General features: G+C 40.2%; 1 protein-coding gene across 1 annotated transcript; it reads left to right on the forward strand.

Moving 5' to 3' along the window:
* The first annotated feature begins 81 nt into the window (after window positions 1-81).
* Window positions 82-13,712, forward strand: npat (nuclear protein, ataxia-telangiectasia locus). The gene is made up of 17 exons (XM_079679259.1): window positions 82-444; window positions 1,250-1,368; window positions 1,478-1,538; window positions 2,068-2,140; window positions 2,277-2,317; window positions 2,774-3,019; window positions 3,298-3,343; window positions 3,553-3,661; window positions 3,836-3,936; window positions 5,356-5,437; window positions 6,086-6,182; window positions 6,284-6,400; window positions 7,191-8,423; window positions 9,179-9,279; window positions 9,491-9,578; window positions 9,690-10,990; window positions 12,999-13,712. Exons 1-17 carry the CDS (start codon window positions 408-410, stop codon window positions 13,077-13,079), a joined length of 3,933 nt encoding a protein of 1,310 aa, XP_079535385.1. The 5' UTR covers window positions 82-407; the 3' UTR covers window positions 13,080-13,712.
* The last annotated feature ends 710 nt before the right edge of the window (window positions 13,713-14,422 follow it).

Genomic DNA, 14,422 nt, shown 5'->3' on the forward strand with positions numbered 1-14,422 from the left:
TTCCTGGTCGTGGCTGGAGCGAGTGAGTCCGGTTACTTTAGTAAAAACGTTAAAACAAACGTGCTGTTTGATTAGGTGAAATGTTATTGAAGGTGATTAATAGCATGTGTGAGTCTTGTTCGGTGTATTACACTCATATTAAAGTACATATAAGCATGTAGGGTGTAGTTGAGTTTCATGTTTCAAATTGGACTACAACTCCCAACATTGGATTTGGCGGATTTATTTTTGAAGCTTCCGGGTTATACTTGAGTTCCCCGCCTTTTGAGAAAGCGACAGTCGTCTTCACAATAACACAAGGGACGGTTTATTGATTTGACGCGATTTAACGGATTAATGAGAGACTTTTCCTAAATATGGAGTTACACAGCTAACCGGTGACTGTTTGTATCAACCGACAGGCAGCCATGTTGCTACCGTCCGACGTCGCGAGGCTTGTTTTGGGTGAGTGTGGTGTGGCAGAGATGTAGCTGTAGCTGTTAGCCTACAATGTTACTGAGCCAGAGGTGGGAGAAGTACTCAGATCATAATAGTAGAAGTACGAATACTCTGCTTCAAGTAAAATACCTGCATGTAAAAGGTAACTAGCATCTAGCACTCGCATCAGAATATACTTGTAGTACCACAAGTAGTCATTATGCAGAATTGCAGATTGTCCCATTTCAGAATAATATATATGATATGTTTTGATTATAATTATTGATGCATTAAAGTATTGTTAAAGCTGGTAAAGGTGCAGCTAGTTTTAATTACTTTGTATTCTGCAGGGTAGCTTGTGTAAAGTAAGTAACGGTACAAAATAAATGTGGGGGGAGTACAAGTACACGATTTATCTCTGAATTGTAGTGGAGTCAAAGTACAAGGTAGCAATGCAAATATGTCAAAATTGTGCTTCAAAACAGTACTTGAGTATATGTACATCCTCTACAATTCAAATGTAAATATTGTTATTTTACTCTACTACGTTTGTGTATTAACGGTTACTTTGCAGATATAGATTAATAAAAAACAATATGATCACCACTTAAATAGGACTTTAGTTACAACCGGATTACATGCAAATGCTAGCCAGCTGTAAATAAAGTAATTAAGTATGTTTTAGATGCCAGTACTTTTTTCGAAAATATTCCTACACTTGGTACTTCTACTTTTACTCGAGTATAAGATCTGACTACTTCTTCCACCGCTGCTGTTGACCGTTTGAGCTTCTTTTTTTTTTACTGGATGTTGGTTAATGTCCTTCCTCCAGGCTACCTCCAAGAAGAGGGACTGTCCTCCACATCCCAATCTTTCATCCATGAGAGCCCAAACCTGAAGGAGTATGCGGAACACTCCACAGAAGATGGGACTATTCCTGCTTGTGTGTTTGTAAGTCTGTCCCTTATGTCTCTGATTCGAACCTTTTAACAAACTGCTAAATCTCATTCTCATGAAGGTGCATCTGTGATTCATGGTTTGTTTTTCCTCCACCTCACAGTCTCTCTTTGGGAACGGCCTAACAATTATCCTAAATGAGTATGTCGCTACCAAGACAAAAGGTGAGCTATATTTTTATTAATTTACTCCTGAGCTCTGCCACCATTTACATATGTGTTTCATACAGTTCATTCTACATATCCACATACTTTGATATATTGTGATTTTAAAGGGTGTCAGCTGGAAATTAGCCATGTTGGCTAAAGCTGCCCCATTTCCTGTTTTGTGACAGTTGATCAATGGGGACTGTCAACAACGCTATAAACAAATAAACTAAACACCTTTTTATATATTATGAAAGTATACAGCATTTATTTTACTCTCGAGTATAAAAGTCACATCACGTTTAACTTATTCTCTTTTATATGTAAATATTTGTCTTACTCCTACCTAACTTGTACCTTTTATGTCTGTTTTTTTTGGGCTATTATATTTGTTAATTTCCTTTTTATGTCTTAAGTATAGTAGTAGGTTGAATTGTTAGAGGAGCCTGGGGATTACTATTTTCATTGCCAAAACCACACTTTAGCTATTGTGCATATGACAATACATTTGAATCTAATGTGTCATGCTTGTGTTGTTTTTCAAAAGAGTCTGCTCATGAGGTGCCTGCCATGATGACGTCGTTATGGAAAAAGCTCGATTTTACACTCAACCAGATAAGGTAACGGCGTTTAAAATCTTCAAAACACTGCAAATATTTAAGTAAACTGACAACAATGTCAAATCTCAGTGTTTTCTGCTGTGTTGGAACTTCATCACTGATATCGTTTCATTATTATTCCTTACATTTTAAATAGATCGTTGCAGAATTCACCCTCTATATCAGCAATTCAAAGAAGTAAGTCTCTTATTGGTTTTCGAGTTAATATGTTATTGTTTACTCCACTACAATCTTTGCGTTTGTGTTACTATTTATACATTTGCCTGAAAGATAGCTTCCATAATTCTAAGCTAATTGTGCGATTTTCTATCCACTATTAATATATATTATGATATATATGTATATATCTTTTCTACTGTTAATGTTTACTGCTGTGAGGGGGGAAGAAATCCCAATTTTGGATGAATAAGTGTCTTCCTTCCTTCCTTCCTTCCTTCCTTCCTTCCTTCCTTCCTTTCTTCCTTCCTTTCTTTCTTCCTTCCTTCCTTCCTTCCTTCCTTCCTTCCTTCCTTCCTTCCTTCTTCCCCATGGCTGTCAAACTATGATTCTAGATTAAATACTATCTCCATTAGGTTGTAAGTTCTCTGTTTGCCAGGGTTTGCTTTATATTAATAAGCCTTTGTCTTCCTGCAGCACGTTCACGCGTCGGTGTGGCTAACATGGCCAGACAGCGGGTGTTGACCGTGACTTCAGCTGGTAGTAGTGTCCTCTGCTCATCAGTGTCTGAAGCCAGCTCCATCATCAGCGCCTCAAACATCTCCCACAGCATACTGGGCCACTCCACCCCCGTGAGCTACAGCACCACACACACTCGACCAGCTGCCGGCGGGGGCACACACCAGCAGTTCCAAGATGTCAGCCGCTTACTGAATACCCCCAGTGAGTATCACAACACACGCAGTACTCCATGAATGTTTTGAATCAATCAATTGACAACAAGCTTTCCCTTCTATTTAAAAAAACGTCTTCACTGATTTAATACGGTAGCTGAAACTGACCATTTCAGATTAGAGCTATTATCTTTGAACTACAGAAAGTGCAATTGTTAAAACCCATACATTTGTAACATTAATTCCTTGTATTTTGAAATGTCTGCAAGCTGTCATTATTCTCAAAAACAGTGCCTTTGTATGATGTGCGACATGTGTCTATTACAGGGGATTCCCTAACCCAAGGCCCCATGTCTCCTGGACGACGGAAATGGTAACGATAACAATTATTGCTGTATTGAAGTTGAAGCCATCCCATTATGAAGAGAGCGTAGAAGAGGCACTGTGTTGTCCCACTGACCCAAATGCACTTGACAATGCTGCTCTCTTTCTGCAAACGTACAAAAGAAGATGTTAACAGTAGCCCTTTTTATAAGAGTGCATGTTGAAAGACACTTCTGTATTGTTTTCTGTTGCCTTCAGGGACACCCCCAGGAAGAGAGGGGGGGCTCAGAGTGGCTCTAGTGCCCTGGCTGTCGGTACTCCAAACGCCGAACCCCAAACTGAAGAGGCTGCAGATGAAAACTTCCCTGTAAGTAGATCTTTATGCAGGTGTGGAGATGTCATACTGACAAAGAGACTTCTCACTCATGCAATAATATCATCCATCTTGTGCAGGGAGTTCATGCTCAATCACTTACATTGAGTTTTTAGGAAATATATGCAAAGAATTTAGTGAGTATTTTTAACATCATGTCTCTGTAAGCCTTCACAGCAAATCGTGATACAAAATGCCCGGGACAAGATATTGGGGGACAGGTCGTTACAAGAGAAGCTCGCTGAAAACATCAACAAAATCCTCGGAAAGTAAGTGTTGAGTTTCCAGCCTGCACCATTTATGATTCTGTCATTATCACTCAGGACGTGACTGACAACATGGCTGTTGCAAGTCTGTGGTCTAATATTCAATATTGAGTGAAGTAGGGCTGCTCGATTATGGCAAAAATCATAATCTCGATTATTTGGGTCAATAATTGATATCACGATTATTAAAAACGATTATCCATTCACTTTGAAAACATCCATTTATTGAAAAAGTTGACAAGTTAACAGTTGATTAGCCTGAGCTTTAACTGAAAAACCAATTTTTAAAAAAAAATCGTTTTATTTCGATTATGTTGTTTTCTTAATCGTTGCAAACCAAAATCGTAATTGCGATTAAAATACGATTAATTGAGCAGCCCTAGAGTGAAGACACTTAATATTGAATCTACATTAACACCCTTTAATATTTTATTCGGGCTTTCAGATGAAGACTGCACACAGTTAATAAATACAACTAGGGATGTCCCGATCACCTTTTTTTGCTCCCGATCCGATTCCGATCATTTGATTTTGACAATTAGCCGATACCGATTTTTCCCGATCCGATCTTTATGCAATGCATTAAGAGAAAAAAAAGCATTCAAGTTGTCCCTTAAGGTTATTTTTTTATTTAAATTGGATATTCTATCCAACATGGATATAGCTTCTTTCTTTCACAGCAGCATTGGATCAAAACAAAATAAAGCTTATCAGTACTCGTTAGCTTACTGCTACAATCAGACACTGCGCCCACCCTGTTGCCGGATTTGAGAGAAATAAGCAACCAGGTCTATGAAAACAAGCCCAATAGAAGCAACACATACATGATGTTGTGTCATTTGAAACCAAAACTAAGGCCTCAGGATGACTTTAAGACTTGAACATGGGCATTTTTGTTTTGTAACAATTAATTAAAAATATATATTAAAAAAAAAAAAGAAATCCCGATCCCCGATTTTTTGAAAATCACGTGATCGGCTCCGATCCCCGATCACGTGATCGGATCGGGACATCTCTAAATACAACTATTCTTCTGGCTAAAATACATATTTTTAAAACTCAATCAAGGAGTAATCTTCATTTAAAGTGTTTGAAGAGTAGATTAAAAATACAATTTCTTTTGCAAAAGATTATTGCCACAAAAAAATCAAAGGGTGGCTCAACACGCCATGACATGGGAAATAAGGAGCTCTAACGAACAGTGGGTTTAAAGGAACAATAAATATGCCATGTTGTGTTTTTGGTTGTCAACCTATTTTTGTTTGTGAAATGTTGAAGTGATCCTACTGACTATCTTTGTTTCTTCTTTTTTCTGAGAGATGGGAATGTCATCTCCTATATGTTATTGTTATGTCCATGTTTGTGTCTTTAGCCTGTAAGAAGACATGGCTGTACTAATGTCTCCTCTGTTTCATCTCTCAGCGAGCCACCACCCCAAACTTCTAAAGCCCCATCGAGTACGGTGGAGGTAGACCAGTCTATAGATGAAATCCTGGGATTGCAGGTGCTGAAATACTATATATATACTCATATCATAACGTTCAAATGTATGTATATATAAAACTATTCAAATTATGTTCAAAGCCCCAAATCAACAATTACCTCATAATACCCAGAGACTTTTCACACGGGGAGAAAACATACACATGTTGAGAGGAAACTGCATTTTCAAAAAACCACCCGTACAAGTCTATCTAAACTGAAAGTATTATTTAGGAGCCAAATCATTAATGGTTATGAGCAGGACCTGTAAAATCCCATTTGTTATTTCTTGTAATTGTAAAAGTTATTTCTTTCTGATTGTTTTGTAAAAAACAAACAAATTAACAAGACAAACATGTCGCTGATGACCTAATATTTTATTTATAAGGAAAATGTATGCTATAGGGGTTAGGACCAGAACCGTTTTTTTAAAGCTTCTTCTTTTGACAATTTGAGAATTTTTTTTTTTTTGTACATTGTTATAATTATTATTATGAAAAAAAATAAAAAAGGTATATATATATTATTGTTGTATGTTTTGTTCCTGACATGTTCAATAAATTGACTTAAAACATTTTTATTTTATTTTTTCAAAAAATCAACCCATTAGCCTGTGCTTATCGTCCTGTGTGTTGTTTCATTATTTCCTGACACATGTGTTCACGTACAGGGGGAGATCCACATGAGTGACGATGCCATCCATGACATTTTGGAGCAAACGGAGTCCGACCCAGCCTTCCACGCCCTCTTTGAGCTCTTCGATTACAGTAACTATGGCCGACATGGCATTTACTCCCTTTTTAATTGGTGAAAAATGCATTGCAAAACAAACTTTTTTTAATAACGTTTTTTTGGTTTTGTTGTGCAGATAAAACCAGATTCGCTGCTGGTGATCAAGGGGACGGAGATATTAGCAGTAATCCAGGAGAGAGCAATTCTGCTGGACCTTCATCTACCATCGGACTGCTTCTAAGTGATGATCCAGGTATTTTCAGAATCTCTGAAGAAGGACACAGAGATGTCATCTTTCATTTCTGTCGGCCTCAGGTCAAGGCAGGTTTCTTGATTCAACAGTTTAGAAGGGATCTTCGTGTTCATTGAAATGTCGCTGTAACTGTTAGATTTATGATTTTGGTGCAAATTCAGAAGGAAGGAAGCTTCTCAAGAATAGTCAGTATCAAAGGAGACTTCTCTTCAGGGGTGTCAAACTCAAGGCCCGAGGACCAAATCCGGCCCGCGGCTTCATTTTATGTGGCCCGCAAGAGCTTGCAAAGAATATAACACGTTTATTATACGGTTACATGCCGCTTTACTGAAGCACGTTGCCAATAAACTACATGTCCCACAATGCATCTCGTTTTGGGACATGAGCACTGAAGAGACTTGCTATTATTTCCCCAGACTTCTGCTTTCAGACGTAGTTAATTATTAAGTTATTACCCTATCCGATAATAATCCAATGCAGAGGCAATATTGTAATATAATTATAAATAATACATTATTTTATATATATTATATATTATATTTTTTATATAGTCTTAAAGTTACAACCAACCCTTTGAGTGCAACCATAATGCGAATGTGGCCCGTGATGAAATTGAGTTTGACACCCCTGCTTTACACAGAGAATATGGTTTTGTGTCAAATGCTAATTGATAATGCTGATTTTTTTTTTTACATAAAATAAAAATGGCTATACCCATAATGAAGACAGAGTTGCATAAAAATCCAGACGGCGACAAATAAACATCAAATATTTTTGTTTTATCTTTCAGACACTGCACTAAGAGATGCTAATGCTTCAGATTCAGCGACCGTGAAGACGAGAATTGGACCGGAGCGTAAGACCAGGAAGTCTTCTGCCCCCACCTTGTTAAAGAAGGTCCTTGGACCCAGCGGTAGAACATCCAGGATTGAAAACAGCTCAGCCAGACTGTTGGTGAGCCTCGGGGGCCACGCAGGGGACTCAAACAGAAAACAAAACCCCCCGCCTTTCCAGAACATTATCTTTGGAACGCCAATGGATATCGATGAAGCGTTGCATACACCTCCCCCTCCGTCAGACATTATGGACACTGCTATTGCAACTGTATCAACCATTCTTCCTTCTGCTGCTTTTGCGTTAGCCCTGCCGGAAGCAACTGCTAACAGAAACCAGGAGCACAAACAAGCTGAAGGATCTATAGTGCAACCTGCTATAGCTCCCTCTGGATTTTTGTTTCCTTTACAAGTGGAACTGAACAACACTCCAACGTCAAATGCTGACCTACCTCATACGTCACTCTCAAGCGGTGTTAAAGACGACTCTTGTACACCTTCTTCCAGCGGCGTCACGGTAACAACTGCCTTACTTTCATTAGCGGCCACTGCTGCAACATCCACATCTCATTCTACCTCTGCAGCACTTACAGCTGCACTCCCCTCCCTCCTACCTGTCATACCCACCTCCTCCTGTACCCCAGTTGGTTTTGCTCCTAAACCTCCAACCACCCCAAGCAAGGCTGCAGCGGATACCAGTAACATAGTGTCTCTGGAGATCATCATCAGCGATAACCAGGATGAGGATTCTTCAAAGGGAACGGCCACCAATCATGCCCTTCCTAGCATTTCTGGAAACAAGATACCCACCATCTATCTCTCCTCCCCAGTGAAGTCCTTGAGGTGTCCTGGCACACCGAGGGCCACGTTGGATGAGGCTGCTCTGGCGGTTTGTGGCTTACAAAACTCAGAGGCTCATGGAAGTCCTCCGGGCTGTAAGGCTGTCGTTGTGTCTCCATTAAGAGGGACGTCACTGGCTCAGCCAAATTATATATTTCAACTCCCGCTGGATGCAGCTAACCCCGAGCTGCAAGGAGCCGCCACCAGCTACTTCATTTTGACTGAAGCCCCAACGGCAGATTCTCCAAACAGACCGGTGCTGCTGCCTGCTGGGGCCTCGGTGGGACAGCCTTTGCCCAATAACCCGTTTGGGTTGACCATACCAACGCGATCTCGTGGCTTCTCAACAGGTAAGAGACCACGGTGGTTCATTTCAATAGACAGAAATTATTCTCACAATCTGTTATCCAGGGCGTCCGCGGGTTCTTAAAAAGTATTAAAAGTTGATAAATCTATTTAGCGAAAATTAATGTTATTAAAAAGTATTAAACAGCATTTTCCAAAGTATTACATTTTGTAGCTTGTTTTCAATAAGTATGTAAATTGTCCAAAGAGGTTGTATTCTACAGTCTGCCTGAATGTAATCATGGCGTAGGTGTGTAGTGTGATTCTGTGTAGTTTATTTATGGCATCCCGTTGGATTTGACGTCATCTGAACAGGACATCGCGAGCTCACTGCTTGATAGCACGCGAAGCTCCGTTTACGCCAGTTGCTAAGCAACATCGTTATGGGGAAATGCAAGTTTGCGTCCAAATGGTTGGAAGATAAGGAGGAAGGACAATCAATACTGTATATAGTGAATGTGAGGTAAAGTGTGTCGCCAAGGTAACCGGTTAAAACTCCAAGTGGCGATGAGGTCTTAAAATATATGGAAAGGGTCTTAAAAGGAATTACATTTTGACTTCAGAATTCCTGCATTTACCCTGTTGATTTACTTTTGTTGCAGCTTTTGAAATTAAGTTTGTACGTTTTATTTGTTGTTGTTTTTCCTCACTTCCTTGGGATGTGAGCTGTAGGGAGTTTTGGTTAAGGAAGTGTTACTTTTGTTATTTCTAATGGTATGAGTGCTGCTTAACCCTGTTTTTAATCTGTTCTTTCGTGCAGTGCCAGCACTCATCCTGCCATCACCGGCTAAGCCCATGATACTTCCTGTTTCACTCATGGGGCCAAATTCTCTGGGGACGGTCCAGGTGGTTTCAAATCAGGTAAATCATTTGATCTGCCATTAATACATTAGTCGTCATAAGGTATTTCCTTAACGGCTAACTTCACAAAAACAATACATTTGTTTTCTTTCTATCCAGGATGTTTTAATCATGTAGTGTGTGGTTTAATGAACAGCTGCATTAAGGGTTGTATACTTTAAGCAATATACGGAAAACAATAAACGTTTTAACATTTTTTTTTTTTTCACAGCTCGTTGCCATTCAGAACCCAGTACCAGTACAGCCGTCAGAAAAGCCCAGTTCTCCCACAGTGGCACTCAAACAGTCTATACCTGCAGGTGAGTTAGCCATTGGCAATATTATGGTGGAAAAAATCCTTTATTTACGTTACCGAATGATGTTTTAATGTCACTGCCTTACTTCTCTGACCTTTTCTCTCTGAATTCCAGGCACTGGAAACCTGCTTGGTACGTCGGTTCCACCTGTTTTGGCTTTAAGCACAGTCCAGCAGGAGATTGCGAAGGCTTCTACACACAGGAGGATTTTATGTTTTGAATCTTCTGCAGAAGCTCAACAACAAACTGCCAAAACAACAAGGTCCAGCAAATTCCCACCTAAAAACAAAACTCCATCAGGATCTGTGAAGCAGCGGGAGAAAGATAACACGCAGTCAGTGACTCGAACAAAACCTTCCATCTTAAGTGGGAACAAGCCCAAGAGGAGGATAGAGACGGTCAGATGCTCAGCAGATCCCCAGACCGCTGAGGCCTTCATGAAGGAGGCGGAGAAGCCCACACCGCCACAACAGAAAGACCCTCCCAAAAAGATCTCCCGCAAACAAGATCACAGCGTCCAAAACCAAGAGCCGCAGAGCACCAGTACCAGCATGGTCGAGGCCTCACAGACTGAGAAAAGCTCCAAATCAGCAAGGAGTTCAAAGAACAGGAAGCACAGTCATGATAAGGAGAGTGATGGAGCAAAAGCTAAGGAATCTCGTACTTCTAGGTCATCGTCAGGAACTAGAAAAGAGAAGGAGGACAGCAGCAGGAAAGAGCCAACGGAAAAGGCTTCTGGGAAAGCACGGGAGGGGCGTTCAGAGAAGAAGACTCCCTCCCAGGAAATTCCAAATGTCACCGCTAACAAAGAGAATGAAATGAAGGGAAGCGTGAAAGAGCAGCCATCATCTTCGACGTTAAGGGACCCTCCAGCCGTCCCCCAGCCGGCATCTCAACCTCCACCCAAGGCTTCGAAGGCGCCCTCAAAGACCAGCTCTCTGGCCAAACAGGCGGCTGAGATGCTGCAGGACATCCAGGGGCTCAACTCTCCCTCCACCCCTGGTAAAAGGCCTGGAGCAGCCAGTACAGAACTCCCAAGGACCCCAGGACGTACCCAGGAGGAGTCAGCTGATCGTCCCTGGACTCCCTCCCGACTGAGGAAAGGTAGAGACGGAGAGGGCACTCCCAAGCATCTTCTGCCTCCCAACACCCCCGATGTCCCCACCTGCAGCCCGGCCAGTGAGGCTGGCAGCGAGAACAGCATCAACATGGCCGCCCACACACTCATGATCCTCTCACGTGCCGCCATCGCCAGGACCGGCACTCCACTGAAGGACAGTCTGCGTCAGGAGGAAGTGGGAGAACATTCACCCTCCAGCTCAAAGATCTCTAAAAAACGAAAACTGTCTTCTCCCACCTCCAGCCCGCAGGCGAAGAAAGAGACGAAACAGTCTCCAAGCAAAACCACTGAGCGGGTGAGTACAACACGTGGATCGGCCATGTTTCAAATGTTTTATGGTGTTTTAAACGTTCCCTGTTGTCTGTTCTAGACACGTTCTGCTTCCTCAGTGTTCTGTTTTCCGATATAGTTAGATATAGAACTGTAAATCACGAACATCTTTATTATTTTTCGATGAATGGGTTGGTCTTATAATTGTCAGGAAACAGTGGAACGTTTTTTACTTTGTAAAGCTCAAAGGGGATGTTGCCTATTTACTCTTAACTTTTAAAGGTATTCCCTCAAATGAGACAAAGGCAAGCTGCATGTCCTGTCATTTAAACGGCTGCAATAAAGGATTTTTGTATATTTTAGATCGAAAATAACAATTCAATCTTTGCAAACAAGAAATCATCAAAATCGACTCGTTTTTCACTCACTTTCTATCAATCCACCAATACACTGTTTCTTCCAACTACTCGTGTTGGATAAGCACCTCATTCAACCCCTCTTCTATCTATCTCTTAAAAGGGCCCTGTTGGGGTTTTCCCTTTTCCTCTAGTGATCCCTCCAGAGGTCGTTTCTGAAAGTTGAGCTTGGTCTTTATCACGTGAGAGCCGATCACATGACATTTAAAATACATGACACGTTTCTCTGTGCACGGCAAAACAAGCTCGCCAAAATGGCTTCACCAGTCTGGCAGTATTTTAACGTGTCCAAAAATGACAGTAAAATAGCGGTATGCAACGTGTGTGAAGCAGAGATCCTGCAGCTCCACTGAGCGGAGCGAAACACACACTAAGAGTTAGACCTAACACACTTAGCTATTTTATCTACGTCTGGAACAAGCTAAACTAGTTATAAATAGGTTTATTCTCCACTTTCAGGTCACTCATTACTGGATCAGTGAGCTGCATGAGACGATACTGACAGGCTTTCAGGAGAGGGAGAGGGTAGGGGGAGAGAGAGAGAGGCTCCCGTTATTATCCAAAGTTAATGTAAACTTAGAATAATCTACTTCGTGAATGTAATAATTATGTTGGTTGTAGTTTGTGGAAGCGCCAGTGAATGAGTCCCATTAACTGAGTTTTAAACATCACTTTAAATGGAAGATCCCCATAGGCCCCGCCCACTCGATCGGCCGATACTGATTCCGGCGATCGGCCCCAAAATTGGCGATCGGAGCATCCCTAGTCTTTAAACTTAAACCTGAACCAGTCTGAGTGTCCTCAAATGACATAGGATACAGTGCACTGGAAGCTCTGTAGGTGTGAGTGTGTGTCTACATGTGTTGGTCCTGTTATAGACTGGCAGTCTGCCCGGGGTGACCCTGAACAGGATACCAAGTTTACAGAGCGGTGGATGGACTTAGGCAGAGTAACAATGTCTGACATTCAAGAAAAACTAAGAATATCCCGGTTGTCTGTCTAATTTCATTCCTCCAAAACTTCACCCGAACCATCTGGTTTTGGTACTTTTCTTTTATGTCCTAATGATTGCGTACCTCATTGATGCAAGAATGGGAACTTTAATAATAATAATAAAGCTTTATTTGTTTGGCACTTCTCATAAAGAGGAAAATAAGAAATATATCCTCAGGAGACACCCTAGAGCAGGGGTGTCAAACTCAATTTCATCGCGGGCCACATTAGCATTATGGTTGCACTCAAAGGGTCGGTTGTAACTTTAAGACTATATATATATATATATATATATATATATATATAAAATATTGTATTATATTACAATATTGCCTCTGCATTGGATTATTATCGGATAGGGTAATAACTTCATAATTAACTACGTCTGAAAGCAGAAGTCTGGGGCAAATAATAGCAAGTCTCTTCAGTGCTCATGTCCCAAAACGAGATGCATTGTGGGACAACGTGCTTCTGTAAAGCGGCATTTAACTGTATAATTAACTTTTTATATTCTTTGCAAGCTCTTGCAGGCCACATAAAATGAACACACCTGTTTGACACCCCTGTCCTGGAGGTGTTTTTTTTTTTTTTCATGTGATTCTGACTTTGTTTTTTAATCTGCAGGAAAAGAAGAAACTTGTAGATTGTTTCCCCCTTGACCTGGATGTGGACAAGTTCCTGTCTTCACTTCACTATGACGAATGATAGAGGACTCCCCCATCACGACCTGCTTGGGTTACTCTCCTGGAATATACGAGCCATCTGCTAAACCCGTGCCTATAGCTCATTAGTAACCTTGCCCGTGACCTTATAAGCTGTAATGTCTCCTTCAGCCAATGGGGGACTTTGATTCTGGGCTACTAGTTTCCGGTGCGGATGATCTGCATTCAATCCTGTTAGATGGATGGAGTGCAACCATGTCACTTTGCTGTGTGTTTTTCATATCATCATGTCCACTTCTGTTTAAGTTATCATTGTTTTGTGCTAACACACACATTTGTTTTGGGACATAAAGGTGATGTTGATATGAGGGTGAACCAAAGCATTTAGTTGGTCAATATTTGACTCTTCTTTTGATAAATCCTGCTAACACTGACTGATTTGTTGGTATAAATATATTTTTGGATATGTCTCTAGTTATTATAATAACACAGAATTGAGAGCTTTAATTTTTGTTTTTTGTGTTCAGAAAAGTCCATTTAACTTAACGAAAAGCAATGTGAAGATTAGGTGTATGGCATACATGTGTGTAAATACATTATATATATGTTGGTAGAGTCTAACACCCAAAATGCATACTAAGCCTTCATTCAATGTCGTAATAAAACAAAGAAACAGTCCTGTGGGTTTTTCTTCAGCTTACACAGATTTTCTTTCATCCAGGAAAGTGCACGGCTTATATGTTGTGTGTGTGCGACTCGATAAATTGAATGTGTTGCTCATTGTGAATGAGAATGACCTACATACATCCTTTAGAAATGTAATCCTATCAATTTAATTGTTTCTATATTCCATATATTTAACGTTTGTTGTTTCATTATATATGAAGTTAAAAAAAAACCTTGCTTACCATTAACTGATAAAACCCTGACACCGACTACGAATAAAATAATGCATTCAATATTATATAAACTTTCTAAAGATGAAACGTGTTTAAATAGAATAAGTTTTGTTCCTTCCTTCTAATACTTTCTTTGTAGGATTTTTTTTTTAAACAAAAATATTTTTTTTAAAAAGGAGGTGATATAAAAATGAACAAAAAATAAAATACATCAAATAAATTGAAATGATTCACATTTGAAATAAACCTTCTGAAAAATTCAATTTGTTTGATATAAATAAATATTTACTTTCTAATACTTTTTCTCTTAAGTTATAAGGAATTTATTTGTGGCTAATGGCATCATCCGTTTTGAGATATTGCTTCATGTCTCAAGGTGATATTAACACACATTGCGAGTGTTGCAATCCTCACACTTTGTTGGCAAATCTGGCAACCACTGATTGGACAGTAAAACTAAACTGCCGGAAATACGTCTTCAATTGAT

Source organism: Notothenia rossii, assembly GCF_949606895.1.
Source record: "Notothenia rossii genome assembly, chromosome: 4".
NCBI lineage: Eukaryota > Metazoa > Chordata > Actinopteri > Perciformes > Nototheniidae > Notothenia > Notothenia rossii.

Bases quoted from the DNA above. Each gene is read 5' to 3' on its own strand.
- npat (XM_079679259.1), top strand. From the start codon at position 408: ATGTTGCTACCGTCCGACGTCGCGAGGCTTGTTTTGG. The intron at 2,318-2,773 runs GTAAGTCTCTTA...GTCTTCCTGCAG, and splicing joins TATATCAGCAATTCAAAGAA to CACGTTCACGCGTCGGTGTG. The intron at 6,401-7,190 runs GTATTTTCAGAA...TTTATCTTTCAG, and splicing joins GCTTCTAAGTGATGATCCAG to ACACTGCACTAAGAGATGCT.